This window comes from Solenopsis invicta, chromosome 4 (assembly GCF_016802725.1).
Source record: "Solenopsis invicta isolate M01_SB chromosome 4, UNIL_Sinv_3.0, whole genome shotgun sequence".
Taxonomy (NCBI): Eukaryota; Metazoa; Arthropoda; class Insecta; order Hymenoptera; family Formicidae; genus Solenopsis; species Solenopsis invicta.
In genome coordinates, this window is record NC_052667.1 from 24,150,274 (window position 1) to 24,166,868 (window position 16,595).

General features: G+C 32.2%; 1 protein-coding gene across 4 annotated transcripts in view; it reads left to right on the forward strand.

The window, feature by feature from the left end:
* Nucleotides 1–16,595, forward strand: part of LOC105194886 (serine-rich adhesin for platelets) — a 44,632-nt gene that overhangs the window by 15,156 nt on the left and 12,881 nt on the right. For 2 of the 4 annotated variants that reach the window (XM_026136717.2, XM_011160012.3), the window contains exon 1: nt 13,514–14,204. The exons of 1 other annotated variant lie outside the window; for it this stretch is intronic. Coding sequence is in view for 1 of the 3 variants with exons in the window: in XM_039447837.1 (XP_039303771.1) it covers nt 4,608–4,626 (19 nt within the window). In the remaining 2 variants the exon portion in view is untranslated. Of the gene's footprint in view, nt 1–4,592; nt 4,627–13,513; nt 14,205–16,595 lie in introns of those variants that run through there. One more of the 4 variants, XM_039447837.1, reaches the window with a different exon arrangement.

The following is a 16,595-nucleotide window of genomic DNA, read 5'->3' on the forward strand; positions in this document are numbered from 1 at the left end:
TAAATAAAACTCGGCACGTATCGTAGAACTGTTCGGAATGAATTTCGATTGGAATTGTCCCGGAATTGATCCGTTGTCCCTAGAAACGCATACAATAGAAATCTAGAAAATAATCGAATAATTCTTTAATACGTACGTACCCTGATCGCGTTTTGAATTAGAGGTAACCTAATTTGAATACTTATTGTTAATATTAATAGCCTCTGTCCCATGAAGGTGTTGACACTTTCCAATATTCATTCATGAATAATGATAATGAGAGAAAATGCTGTAATAAATTTTCAATATAAAAATCAACGTACGAGCAATATCGAGAAAAAAATAGTACTTGAATATTATCATTAACGGTATCTTTTTTTTTAGCGTGTCGAGTACATTGATACTTGTTGCCATCGACGCGCTCTTGTCGATTATTAATTAATACATAAAAAGTAAAATATTGACACGTGATGGAGATTGAATTTAAGAAACGACATTTATAAAAATTGGAATGTCATAAGCATTTTCGCTTTCGACGGTTCCGTGCAAGGAAAGAACGGATTTACTGAAGTATAATAAATTTTAAAATTTAGTTAGATACTAATCTGAAAATAATTTTGTCGGATTATCAAAATAATTTATATAAAACGCTCGAGAGAGAGGAGAGAGAGCATGATAAACAAAAAGTTTCGATATTCCAGCAGCGCGCTTGAGCGTCACAATTATTTTAATAATTCAACAAAATTAATTTTCAGATCAGCATGTAAAGTTTTTATTTTAGATAGGGAAAAGGCAGGTAATATGGAATATCCGTTTTTAAATTAATATTACTCCGATTTAAATTTAAATTTACATTAAAACTGTTCTCTACATATGAAATATCGATTTTTCAAAAACTTCAAGAGAGATTTTCCTTTATGCAAGGAATATCCGGGTAATCTCTATGCGAGCGTATAATCTTGAGAGTCTTTTCCCTTGCCTCTCCTCTCTCTCTTTCTCTTCTTTACAAGAGAATCGATTGCACCTGCATCTTAAATTTCTTATATACCGTCGGACATCGCGGGCAGCGCAGGCTGCTATAGTACCATAAAATGATCGACTCTTACTACTGCGAATGCTCGCGCCACATTTCTTCGGGCGCCGGGGAGTTTGCCGAGAAAGTGGCATTATCTCCTAGCTTCCGCAACACTAGTAAGGTGACGGACCCAATTGTGGATCGCGGTCCTAATTATGAATCGAATTTTCAAAATTAAATTGCAATTGTTTTTTTTCTTACAGATGTACATTTATTAATAAAATTACGCAAAAGTTATTTAATTTTTAAATATCTTTAATTTTTTGTAATTGTTATAATATGAAATCACTTCCTTAATTTGATTGTTGATGTTTAGAAGATTATTTTTAATAACCTTTTTAATAAGCTCTTTAAACATCTCTTTAATAATTCTTTGAAGTTATGATTTTTAGCAGATTTATATATAATGCGCAATAAATGTGCAATAGTATGTTACAAACCTACATTAACATATATTAATGTATTTAATTTTGCTGATTCATAATTGGGATTTATGCATAAATATTGTTTTATATTTTTTCAAAGTTCACAATTGGTTTATCAGATATATAATAATTTTTGTTTGAAATTATAATATTTACTTAATATTATTATAATTATGATATTTATTTATATTGATATTAACAACTTTTTAAAATATTTGATCGTTAAATTTACACGAATTAATGAAAATCATTAAATTGTTTGAACCTTAAATGACCCGTAATTGATATCGTCCCCTTGCTTTGATTCGTTTCTTTGGCAATTGTGCATTTATAATTAATCGATGACAGATAAACGCCGAAAAAAATGTTCTATCAATCTTTCTGAATCTCGTCACATTTTGTAGCCACTCGTTTCGATTTAACAATAAAAAAGAGCTCGAGGCATCGCGATGTAAAAATAATAATGATTAAATTATGAGACGGTGAATTAAAATTTTCAAAACAGAGCGTGGGAAAATATTGCTCGATTGACCAGCTCGTGAAACGATATCAATTTTTCAAGCTTGCAATGGAGATATTTTTAAAGCATGTAATGAGTTTCCAATCGATCAGATCCTTTTTTTCAATGAAGCGATGAGGTTTTATATCGGATAAGCGGGATTTAATTTCTCTTGCAATTATTTTGATACTTTATGAGATATATGAATACGAAAGGAACGATTTTGCTGAAGTATCTCAAAATTTAGCTAGACACTGATTTGAAATTAATTTTATTGGACGATCAAAATAATTATGGAGGATGTTCAAGCATACTGTGAAAAATTTTGACATTTTAGCAATTAGTTTGAGCGCGTCTTACATTATTATTTTGATAGCCTAACAAAGTTATCTTCAAATCTGGATCCAACCAAATTTTTCAATACTTCAGCAAAATCCATTTCCATAAATATAATCTCTTTTATTTTACTATTGTTAAAAATAAGATATTCTATGTAATGTCGTAATCTTAAATTTAATAATTGTTATTTGTTTATTTTATTAATATATTAGTGTCTAGTTTATTATTTTACATTTCAATTCATAAAAATGCAATTCATAAAAGTTCGTAACATGCATTTTGTAAGAATTAAAGAATTCTTTATTATTCGTCATTGCCACTCTTATCTTCATTAAGAGAACTGTGTACGGAAATAAAGCGATTACATAAATGCTAATATAGCAATTTAATCGTTTCTTCTCTTTTGCAAAACTTAATAAGAAAGAAATGAACGAATTTAATTAGCTTTATTATTAACTCAACTAAAAAATAAAAACATTTTAATTAAACATTTAACAGGGTACATTATCTGAAGATATCTTGTAACGAATTATATCACATCTTCCCTTCGTTATCGAGCAAACTTCGTGGTTTCGTGCTTAAGTAATTAGAATACTGTCTAAACGAAATTGCCGCCCAGGATCGATAGTAATCCCGATGTGCGGCGTGAACTTTCGGCGCGGAAAGTTCACATTGCAGGTGCAGCGAGAAGCTAAGTATAACATTGACAAAACAGAAAGAACAAAGTAGAATATGCACGCACACACTTGCGTTCGTGGACAGGAGCATCGTCGCGCGATTATTACGTAAGCTCTTACAGCACATTTTCCACCGAACATCGAACCTAAGGCGAGTAGACTATTTTAGAATGCGCGTGAGACGAATTATGAAACGCAATGGAAGTAAGGAAACGTGAAGATAAACCAATCTACTTCAGTCTTTTGTAGACCGGAAACCTGGAATAATGAGAAAGATTGACGCGAGAGATTGTGTTCGTGTAAAAACGTCGAAGGTAATGGTTTTGTCGAAGGAGTCTTACTTCTTTTTATCACTTGAATTATTTTTATTTGAAAAGTTTAATTTTTTTATTTATAAAACGATAATATTTAATTTATAACAATAATTTATATTTAACACGATACAAACGATTTAATATATCGATATGTCCGGAAAAAAGAAAAGCTGTTACGATTCAGATTGATTTATTTTTTGGAAAATACGGATGTACCAAACACTGAGAGAAAATATTTTTTTAAATGAAAAAAATGTTTTCTCAAAATCATATATTTTGATGCAAACATTTATTCTGTTTAGGTAAAAATATTTACTTTTAAGTAAATTGACATATGAGTATTTAATTTTGTATTTTTATATTTGTTTTATGTTTTAATCGTGATTTTACAAATAAGCTAGCTAAAAATATTATTAAACTTAACTAAATTGTTTCCTTAGATTAAAAAATCTGATTATCTTGAATATAAAATGGTTGAATAGTAAATATTTTTTAGTAATACAAAAAAAATTACTTGATTAAAAATTGCTTCTTTATTTTATTTACATAAATATTTCAATTAAAAAATATTTAACTGCAAATAAATAAGCTGTTAGGACTCTGAACGAATAATTTTTTTGTGTTAAGTAAAATTCTTGTTTTAAGATACTTTTTCTCTGATTGTCAATGTAATAATTAATGATAATAATTGCTTCGGTAATATGAGTGTAAGATATTAATGAAAATTGATGGAAAAACCGTAGCGAAACCGAGTGTAAGTAATTAGTATACAGGTCGTATATATGTTAAAAGCAATTATCTTTTGTTAATGGAAGGATGCGTTATCAGTCGAACCATTGATTACGTTTGATCCGATTTATCGTACTTTGAAATCAGTCGTTCATCCAATTATCTCGCCCCAATTAAACGTTTACTGTTACGTTAAATCGAGTGATTAATGCAAGGAAAATAAGAGGATACTTGATTCTTACGTAATTAAATTTAATCGGAAAACGCGCGTTTGCTCGTCCTGAAATGAATAATGGCATTTAAAAGTCGTTGTTACGTAAGGATTTTTTTTGCTTTTTGCTCACATTGAACCATTTCCTGAGTATATACAATCCGCAATAATAATAAACGGCGACACGGAGGAAAAAAATAGAGTCTCTCTCTCTCTCTCTCTCTCCCCTCCCTTCTTCACCGCGTACACATATCGTATCGAGCGCGGGCGAGGTTTCCACGCATTTGCACGTGCTCAAGATCGTAGACCTTCCTGACGCTCGGCGAATTACGTAACAGCTTCGTCGCGGTTATAATAAAATGCAGATTTACGTGCAAGGTATGTATGTGCCGCGCGCTGCGAATACTTATACGCACGCACATCGAGATGCTCAGAAGTGCGTGTAACTGAGAACTGCGAGTCCGGGTTATGAATAGCACGTGAGTGACCACGAGGTTCTCGTCACATGCTCGCAGACGAGTTTTCCGCGGAGCCGCTGTCACGAGCGGCGACGTCGCTCGGCGCGCGGCTCGTCCGCATGATTTTGAGTCGGCAACGGCATTTTCAGACCGATCTTACACAACCGACCGAGTCTTTCGCGAACCTAAAGTGTACTGCACGTGATTCTGTCGGCACACGACGTGCGTCAATCCGTCGTTCTCCATCTCTATCGAGAATTCGCAATTCTACAACACATTCGAATGTATTCTGAAAATCAAGAATATTCCTTTTTCCCTGCTAATTAATTCTTTTTGTTTATTTTTAAAAGTTTTAGCGAAGGAAGGAGTAAAGTTTCTTCTTACATTTTGTACACCAGTCTTGTTTTTATGACTGTACAAATGACTGTGGAAAAATGTTCTGTATTAAGAAAAGCGATTGCTCAATTTTTAATTTTCTTCTTTCAACTAACAAGTTATCTTTACAAAGAATATTTTCTCGATAATAAAATCCACTTAGCGTTTACTTGAAACAAGTAACATTTAAAATAAGCTTATGTGTACAGAAAACTACGTATATTACTTGAGCAAGTATTGTAAATATTAATTTCAAGTATTTCACGAGTTTATATACTTATATTCGCAAACCTATTATAAGTTCATCATAAGCATTAAATTTATTCAAAATATATTTTGAATCCTAGTAATTTAATCAAGAATATTAAGTTAATTCAATTTGTTTACTATTCCGATTTTCCATCGCGAGTTTTTTTTGTGTGAGAAAATCAACCATTCGCCTTGATAATGACACTGTAATAAAATCTACATTTATAAATAATAATGTTTAGAAAATGAGTTTAAACATTAAAGACATTTTTATGCATCCGCAGAATATTCATTCGATATGTAACTTTATTGAAGGTGAAAAATGTATTAAATTGTTCTTATTTGTTGACGCATGATATGGCGGAACAGATTAAAGATTTTAAAAATTTTACTTGATATTTACTTAGTTTCTGTTTGCAAATTTTTAACATGAGAGACTTCAAATAAAGATTAATGTAAGTGTGAACCGGAAAATAAATCTAGAACGTGCATGTAAGGCTGGCTGGAAGTGTCAGGTGTAAGTTCTTCAACGTTAAAATATTTATGCTCTCTTTAGTGAAATTGACTTTATAAAGACTTATACTGTTGCGTTGTAGGGATAGATTCCATATGCATTTTTAACAGTGTAAAGATATTTGATCGAATAATAATTAATATGCAAATAAAACCGTGCGAAGTGTATCTCACAATTAAAATCGAAGGCCAGCGATAGAATTTTAATGTTCAAAAGATAACTGATAGATGATTTTATATAGATGATATACATTCTCGAGTTCTAGATATTTGATCTAATTTTTCTCTTCTGAAATAGAGAGAAATTCTGTTTGCAAGCGTCAAATTATGATATAAAACTTATAAGAAACTAAATATTAAAATTCGTTCACTTAAATTTTACGAATCATATATAAATGATTATAGTACATATAATGTTGGTTATGAAAATAGAGCCATTGAGGAATGAAAATAATAATCATCAATAAAAATACTGAAGTGTAAATTTGTCTAAATTTATTTTATCATGTTATTTCAAACATAAAGGACTAAAAACGAATTTTTATTTTATTACAACTTATATTATAACAAAAGAAATAATGAAATAATAACTTAAATGCGTTAATTTTTATAGATAACTCTATTTTCATGGCCATCACTGTATATGTATATTATTATAAAACAGTAGTTTATTAACTATGTACTTGCACTTGTAATCACTTTATATACATGTTCAGCCAGATTTATTTTCCCATTCACTTAAATTAATTTTTATTGTTAGAGAGTTGCAAGCAAAAATCAATCAAATTAAAAAGAAATGCTCGGTCTGTTCTGCTGTGACATACCAACAAATAACTACGATTTAATAAATGTTCACCTTCAATAAAGCTACATGTCGAATATAAAGATTGTGCATAAAAATGTCTAATGCTTAAATGCATTATTTACTACTAAACACAATAGGTTATATCACGATATCCTTATCGAGAAATTTCCCAATAGGACTTTTTGTAAAATTTATGGTGATATTTTGAAGAATTATCAAGAAAATTTTTTTGTTAAAAATAATTCCTGATGTTCCTAAAAGAAAATTGAATGAAGTGATCACTTTTCTAGGAGCAGAATTGATATGTAGGTAGAGTCGACATACTGATGTTGACTGTGGTTAGAGTCCTCATACTGATAAAGCAATAAATTAACTTGCTCTGAAGAAGAGATAAATTATTACAGGTTTGTAGAACCAATGACGTGTACAACAAGATTACAGAAATGAAAATACATGCAGGCTGTCTCAGAGATTATTTACACGTACAACTAAATAAACCCATTGATAAATCAATGCCTAAATTCTTATAATTAACCATTCGCCTTGCAACTTTCTATTCAAGAAAATGTCAATTCCAAGTCGCTTACGAAATCTATAAAATTTTCAGCGCCAGTCGGTCTGCGTACATCTCGTATTGACAGGAACATTTGTCGTTCGTTAAAATCTGAAGCTGCATCGTCTGGAAATGTTAATAATAGACCTTTCCCGGAACACTCTTAGAATCTGTCATAAAATTTCAAGCAAGCCGCTTTGCGACGCTCTGTCTCGCGACAGCCAACGGCGTTCATTGCCAAACTCGCGGAATTGTCGAAGGTACAGCCTTTGGAATTGCTAATAATAGATTTGCGCCAAGAGAATAGCTCGTGTCACGTTCGCGCGCGCGGTGTACCACAGAACACATTTGGACATTACGGGCTATTTTTACCTATTGATACCCTCCGCCTCATTTACGGTCTTCGTTCGTCACACCGTCGTCCATTTTACTCCAGAATAGTTATTTTACGGTCTTTTAAGCGTCAAATTCGCGAGGCGATATCGGCAATTTAACCCGCCGCGCATCGCCAAGCATTTGTTCTGATCCGCTCCTTTCCCGTGGATGCCGGTCTTGTGCCTTGAAAGGTCAAAGAACTTTTTGGACCATTTGCCAATTCTAATATTGCTAATACAGCTCTATATTCTTTGTGAATAAGAACTCGCAACGTTTCTAAAATTGTAAAAGAAAAGTTACAAGATGCATCAAATACAGTTTTCTGTTATGTAATTCTGTTTGAGGAAAAAATTCTCCTTTTATGCGAAACGCTATTTAAAAAAAAAATGAGGCTCTGTTAGCTGAGTTGTACACGGAAAGAACGTAAAGCATCTAAATATTTAGCTGGAAACAGATCGGAAGATAATTGTATTGAACTATCAAAATAATTCTGATAGATGTTCAAGCGTGATGAGCAATGCAGAAAATTTCGAGTCTAGCGATTCAGTTTGGGAGACCAACATAATTATTTTGATTGCCTAACAAAATTATTTTCAACTCTATATTCAATTAAATTTTTGGATACTTTAGCAAAACTGTTCTTTCCGTGTACCTATATAAGTGTTCAAAAAATTTGTTTAATTTTTCACGATAACTCTTTTATCTATCGTATATCGATCGATTCGATTCAGTAGAAATTTTCGGCGAGCGAGGTTTTCATATAGGAAAATTTTTCTTTCGTCCACGATTAATCACGTCATGATAGATATTTCCGATAACAGTACACACTGAAAGAACGACTTTGTTGGAAAATACAGATATGAAAATAGTTATGTTGGATCATTAAAATAATTGCATTGTACTGAAAAAAATATTTGGTAACTATTATCGAATATGGTAACTTTATTAATGTTGTTTTAATGATCCAACATAATTATTTTCATAACACAATTTTATTTGATTACCCGGTTTATTTAATAAATTCAACGAATCAATATCGGCGTGGTAACCAACGGTTTAAATGATATCATATCAACAAAATCGATCTTTCCATTTCTTTCAGTGCACTGAGAAAAAGTTACACTAACGGTAACAAAAAAGAGAATTATTCACAAACCAATTTTCATTAGATATATATAATTTTGTTAAAATTAATAGCAAAACATATTTCTTTTATTTAAATAATCAAAACGATTTTGTTGATTTAGTAACACAATTTTATTTGGTTGCTCTCAGTTTATTTAATAAATTCAACAAATTAATATCGGCGTGGTAACAAACGGTTTAATTGATCATATACAAACAAATCGTTTTAAATTCAGTAAAAAAATTTTGGTTGTTCATACCAAACTTTTCTCTCGGCGTAGTTCAATTGAATCGATATCCTTTATCGTTGTAGTAAATCTGCATGGGATTAATTGATTGCACGCGTTTTGCGCGATACAATGCAATTGGCAAAGAGGGGTCTGCCCTGTACGATTCATTGAGCACATTTGACACGCACACACGCACAGCCTTCTGATGCTGCATTCTAATGCATGTATTCGCACTCTCGCGATAGTTCTATATATTTCGGCACCGTCCAAATGTTTTCGAGTACGAGCTAATTTGGCGTGCGTAATTAATTCCGATAAGGTGTTTGCTTCCCTCGAGAGTTACGTAATGCTTTCATTGTTACGCATACTGATCGATAATATAGTTGAAGTAATGCTATAATGCATATTTGTTAGCTATCGCGTACCATGTCATACCAGTTTGTGAACTTGACACTTAATCTCGCTTATCAGAGATATGTGCTGTACGTATATCGTAATGTACACAGCTTGAAGGAAAGTATCCCTTGACCGATCTTCCTGCGAAAGCGATTGAGCAGGATTTGAAAGTACTCTCCATCGTATTTTGAAAATCTATACACGTTTTTGAAATATTATACAAAAAAATGTTTTATTGTATATAACTATTATAAATAATTTGATTAAATGTACCGAATAAAATTATTATTTAGTATATTTTTTTGCTTCAATGTATGTTACAGAAAACAACAAAACTTCTTATTATATAAAACAAAATCTTCGACTGCTGTTAAAAAATACCCCAACTAAACAGCTTTTGCTGACAGACACTAAATGTTTTCTTATTACAAGATGAAAATAAAATAGAAATTAAGTTATAAATTTGAGAAATTTAGTTATTCTAAATAGATTTTAAATATTAAAATATGACATGTTTTATTGTTGATGTAACACGCAATTATCTTACATAAGCTCGTTTTAGAAGGACAGTTTCCGAGCTGATTTTTTAGTGTTAATATTTTCATCAAACATGACGTTCGAGGAAGTCATATTATAACCACTTTTAGCTTTATGACGGTCGTAAAAATCATGTTTACCAAATAACTGATTATGTCATGTCATATCATTCAAAGACTATTTTAAGATCGAAATGTTATCAATCTGTTGAATTAATCGCCTGTGTATTGTGATATTTTTTTAAAGATATACTAGTATCGAATATCGATAGCATTGAATATTAAACTTTCTGAAGGCAGTTATAAGATCTATATATAAACTGCCGTAAATAATTAACATCTTAATGTAGGATCTAATTTCTGAAGATGCATAAATTATTTGTTACAAATTTAAAAAGTGCGATATTTCGAAAAATCAATTAGTACATTTTTCTTATTGTGTTTAAATATTTCTCATAAGCTGCCTCACTCTTCTATTCTATTATAAATATAAACATTTATATTTATAATGTTAATATTCATAAACAATAATAAGTGAAATTAGGATTGATGTGACTAACGCAAACGAAGGAGAATAAATTTCCAATTCATACAAATTGCGCGCTGATTGTAAAATTGTAAAAATTCACACAAAACTATTAGGTACCAAAATCCATCTTGAAATCACGAAATATAGCGTTTTGTTCACTTAATAAATTATATTTATTATTTATATTTATAATTATGTATAGGTGTTTGATCTTTTTCGGATACTTTATATTTTTATTAATTGTAAAATTTTAATTAACGAAAAGAAAATTAAATTGACGTTTACAGGGTTCTGAGATTTTTTTCTTATATTAGCATTTATCTCGTATCGATTCCTTTAAGAGATAGAGGGTAATGACCCTCTGCGCCAGAAATGTATCACATTTCTCTAACTAATCATTTATATATCCCTTAAAAAGGGAAGAAAAACTACATGCCAGGAATTTGAAACTTTCAACATGTTTAGTAAGTATTACCAAAGATTGTCACAACATATTTTTTGTGTCTTACCACATGTTCAGGAGTTAAAGATCAAGTTACAAAGCCTTGAAAAAAAAGGATGACGAAAAAATATCTTAGGTCTGTGTTACATCTTCGGACGTCCTATAACTACGCTTATTAAGTGTCGATATATCATTACTTTATTTTATTTTTTTATTTTATTATTAACTCCATATAATACTAATTATTCACTACATTAGACATTTTTTTTTCACTGAAGAGTTATATTGCTTTAATTAAATAAATTTAGATCCTTTATCAAAAATTCTGATATATTTTACAGAGAGGAATTAATCAAACTCATCTTGTAATTTCCAAAAAAATTTTGATTCGTTTAACTTTCGATGTATTGGTTGATGTTACAAGATTTCCTATTTATGCAACAAGAGTTTTTTTTTAGTGTACTATATATATAAGTATATAGAATGTTTCCATATAAATAACCATCCCATCTCGTAAACTAACAAAAATAGATCCTAACAAAAATATGAAATTAAATGATTTGAATTGGACTTTATTGCGAGTACAGTAATCGCTTAGAAAAATTATCTATGTTAGAAAACAAAGAGGCATAAATAACTTTTTTACAGAACACACATATTTTGATATTTCGATACAATAAAAATTGTAGCATTTTTTTTAAAGTGTACAACAATGTATAACAAAATCATTTTAAAAATTTATATAATTTTATCAGTTTTGCGCGTGACTATCTCTTTATTTCCGACTTTTTAATATGGCTAACTTCTGACTCTCGCGTAGCAATTAACATGTAATATGTTATCAATGTTGTTACTTGATCACAATATGGATCAATGCGAGAGTCAGAAGTTAATCATATCGCAAATGAAAAAATAATCCGCAAAGAATCAAACCGATAAAATTGTATAATTTTTAAAATTTTGGTATATTATATATTATCACACGGAAAGAACAATTTTGCTGAAATACAGATCTGAAAATAGTTATGCTGAACCATTAAAAAATGTATATACGTTTAAAACACTGGTTGCTAGAATGTCAAAAACTTTTTGCAGCAGTATCATCATCTTTAAACGTTTTGCATATTACATGTTTTGATAGTTCAACATTAAATTATTCTCTGATCTGTATCTAATTAAATTTTTAGATACTGCACTAAAATTGTTCTTTCCATGCGCCAATCAATATATGTACATATACATCATTATACTCCTTAGAAAGAGCGCTACATTTTTTATTATATCGAAATATTTTACAAATGAAAAAGTTATGCATACTTATTTCTCTGTTTTCTAACGCAGTTAATTTTTCTGAGTGATCACTGTGCTTAGAGTAGAGTTCAGTTGAAGCAATTTAATTTGATATTATTTATGTTAGGTCTACCTCTGTTCACGAGATAAAAAGTGATGATTGCGTACATGAGGAGTTCATATACAGTACGCCTCGCTTAAAAATTGAATAGGAAGTTATCAATCATGCTTATCAATAATAGCAATGCTATTAATCAAATATCTAATATTCAGATAAAAGTACATTAATAAACGCAATGACGTAATGATTTGTTTTTAATAGTATGCCGGAAAGTCCGGGACAAAGTTCCATACCGGTTCGAAGAACTTTGCTCGCGTCTCACACCTCGAGATGCGATAACTAGTTAAATCATCGGGTCGTGCATATGTTATTCCCGTTGTGCGCTCGAAGCCTCTTTTCAGTAAAGGATCCTGTCGGAAAGTAAATCGGTAGGAGATCAAATTGCGCGGAGGGAGAGAGAAAGAGAGAGAGAGAGAGCATTGGCCCTATGTTTTTGACAATGTGCCTAGGCCGTTCTATAACAGTCCGACGTTCCAAATCATTATGCTTCGACTATTCGTGAGGCATCGTCTCAAGCGTCAACCTGCCACGAGGACGGTGAGCAAAGTGCGTCCGCCGTTTCGTCATACGCCCGAAGCCTCGGCCTGTCGTCCAACGACAGACGCGCTTCTCGTCAAATCGTAAATCAACGCTCATTTTCCTTTATACCAGATTCTACATACTGTAGTTAAGAAACATCGATCTAATAAAGTAGATTTACAAGGTGTCTCGGCAAAAATATCTAAATCGTTGGAAGGAAATGAATTGTCTTTTCAAAATATTCCATCATTTTTTTGCGAATTTTTCGCAAAATTGTAATGAATATACGATATAAAAAAGTTAATTATTTTTATAACACAGTTAGATTTTCGACATATCTCTGGATTGTACAATCACGTATAAAGTCGTTGAATAAATTCAAAAATATGGATTCTTGATTCTTCTTTCCGGCCACTAATAATTTATTATGTCCTATCGAGTATTGTGAAGAGAAAAATAATCGTAAAATGTTAAATTTCTTTCATTTTATTTTCTAAAATTTATAACAGCAAAGTGAGAGATGTGTGTACATCGTCATGAAAAAATATTTCTCATTTACTTCTTGGTTCATCTTTTATACGCTTCTGTGCACTCGTAGGTAGCGAAGATATGATATCTAAGTGTCCTCGTTCAAGCGAGTGAGGGAAAAATGGTTAAAGGGCTAAAGAGATCGAAACCGCGCTTTTAAAATAGCCCCGAGGAACGGGAAAGACGGAAAGGCGAACCTTCCCTCGCTCCGTGGGCGACGGGGAAGCGTATGATGGCGCAAAATCGTTCACGTTGCACAGCCGCAGAGGACTGCGGAAAATCGAAGCGACGACGTGCATCGCGGCGCACGGTTTACGTCGACGGCCGCGCCAGTGCAGTGTCGCCGGGACAACCCTAGAGGATTCCACGGCTCTCTCTTTCTCTCTCTCCTCGTCCTGAAATAGTGCGCGACCGGTATGCATTTTTCGCGCGTGCTCGCCGCCGACGACGAGGGGAATCCCAACTTCGATTGTTATCCGACGGCAACGACGTCGCGAAAAGAAGCGACGTTCCCGAAGCCGACGGACTCGTCCGTCCGCGAGGACTCCGTTTCCGGCCTCGACTGGGTCTCGCGTTAACCGAAGCGTGGTTCCCCGAAAGCACGGCGGGCGTGGCGATCTCCGCTCGCCCTTTCACCCTTCGTCCTCGATAGAAGATTGTTCCTTGATGAAAAATGAGCGCGAGAATTTTATTTTGACTATTTATCTTTAAATGGAGGATTGTTCGCGAGATTTTACGATCCTGAAACGCGAAGTTTTTCCCCGAAGAAAAGAATCGTTTCTAGCGTCGTGTGACTTTTATGAGATTACGTAATTTTCTTTGGGCCGGCTCTCTATGATCCGCTCCACTCTTCACAAATGTTAGAACGAAGAGATGTTCTTTCACGTAATAAGAAAGAAATAGTGTAAAGAAGTAAGCGCATAAAAAAATTTATATGGAATTTTATATCCATTAATAAAATCCAACTTTCCTAAAATTTCCTATAGAAATTTCCTATAGAAATTTTCTGAATGAAAGAGAAAACCTTTATTTAATATGGTGATTGTGAAAATGTTATGGTGCATTTTCATTTTCATCAATTAATAATTGAAAGTGACTTTCAGCAATCCATGTGTTAAAAGAGAAAAAAACAAATAATTTCAATTTTAATTATTATTTGAATTATTTCAATTATTACTAGTTTTATTATTTTGAATTTGAAACTTAATAACAGATGTTGAAAATTAGGAACAATTAAAAATCACGTTTCTCGAAATTGTTTCGCTAAGAAAAGATTGACTCCATGAACCGAACCATTTATTTATAACCCGCTATCAATAGAATTGCAGGATATAATGTTGTTAACAATCTTTCGTATAAAAATATCTTTTGTACGAAAATATTTTCCAGCCACATATAATACAGCCTTGGTATAAAATGTTAGATACCTATATTTTATTCATTTATCTGGAATTTTTGTACTATCTTGTACTTTATTTCCTATTAATAGATAATTTATCTTATTTCAAGAACTTTTTATAAATTTATATATAACACCGGTAACCAATAAGAAATAATACAGGGTAAAAAAAATCCAGATATAAATGTGTATCTTTGAAAAAAAATATAAGTACTCAATACTATCTACACGAAAAGATTAATTGCCACAGCAAACATCCGTGTATGGTAGCTAAATTTATATCTAAATTTTAATTACATCTAAAATTTAGCTACGCTGTTAAAAAATCGGCAGCAGAATTTAATGTAATGTAGCAGAAGCAAATTTCAAGAAGGCACTTTCAAAACGTTTAATGAACATTTAATGTATTATTCAATGCTCAAGTTACACATTAATATATAATTATATAAATTAAATTTAATGTGTAACTTAAAAATACATTGAATTTCATGACATTTGTAACAATACTACATATGGATTCTGGCTACTGTGCAGCTACAACTAATCTTTTTTTCCCCGAGTACTCACAATCACGTTTATTTTCTGTGTTTTCTCTTTATCCTCTAAACTGTAATCTGTTAGTCATAAAACTCCTTTTGTCATAAATTCCTTTTCTCACGAATTTTCTGTAATATATGAAACATGAGAATATAAAACGGTGAATTTTTTGTTACGAATATTATAAATGCGAGCAACATTATAGCAGCATTCAAGGCACGTTCGCGCGGCAAAACAGATTTCAAGGAAGAATTATTTTCAACGCCAAGGACGATTTTTCGCAATGTACGATCTGGTACGTCGCGAATGCATAATGTTGGGGGTCAGGTATGTTCGCAGGATGCAAATGCAACGATTGCGCGAACGCGATTTTACTCATCAGCGTCCTGAGACGCCGGGTGTTTTGTACATATTTTCGGATATTAATCTCTCGGATTCGGGGTAACGAACGGCGGGCCGGTATTCGAGTATGGAGGATACGTCCAATCGACGTACACGACTTAGTCCGCTTGCACGATCAATGAATCGTAATATCTAGGTATTAATACGCTCACGCGATGTCTAGACATTTTAAACGCATGGTTCGTTTGAAACGCAAGCCAGGAATCTGGAACGAAAATGCGATATGTCGTATGCTGTGCACACATGTTGGGACGACACTCGGCATTACGTTTCCAAAATACTCGTGTCGCAGACGAATTGCTTCTTCTCACTATCTTTTTCATTTCCCATTTTCTCCTGCACATGCCAACTTCAAGTTAACAAATGTTAGGTAGATTTTTCATTTTTCCCGGAGTAGGAAGATCTTAAAAGACGCAACGGTAACCTCAGTATCAGTATGTAATATAAATTGACTTGTTAATTTAATTCTCTGACATTACTCATTCTGATTCAATCTAAGAGTTGTGTTTGAATCAGAAATTATATGTAAAGTCACGCAAGGAATATTATTTCAACGCCAAGGTAGAGCCTGCTATGATCGCACATAGGTCTATCTTGTCGTTGATCGTATTATACACATATAAGATGCGTTTAATTTCTATTTTTCATTATTTGTAAAAAAAGTTATTTTCTATTTGATACGAATATTAATGTTTTCGCACTATTAAGAAATATCAATACATTAATGGGAAGACACAGTGATAATGAAAAAAAGTTGAAAGAGACGAAGATGAAATTTAAAAAATCTGATAGTAATAATAATAAATCAATTGAATGAAATAGCATCGTAAAATATTTTCGGTTGCAAGTCTTGGTGCTTGTCTTCCCGAGACACCAATTCCTGAGACACCTCTCAATATCGCGCAACACCGGCAAAAATTAGCATCCCATTTAGTGATCGTACTATAATCGTTCTCGGTGAGTGT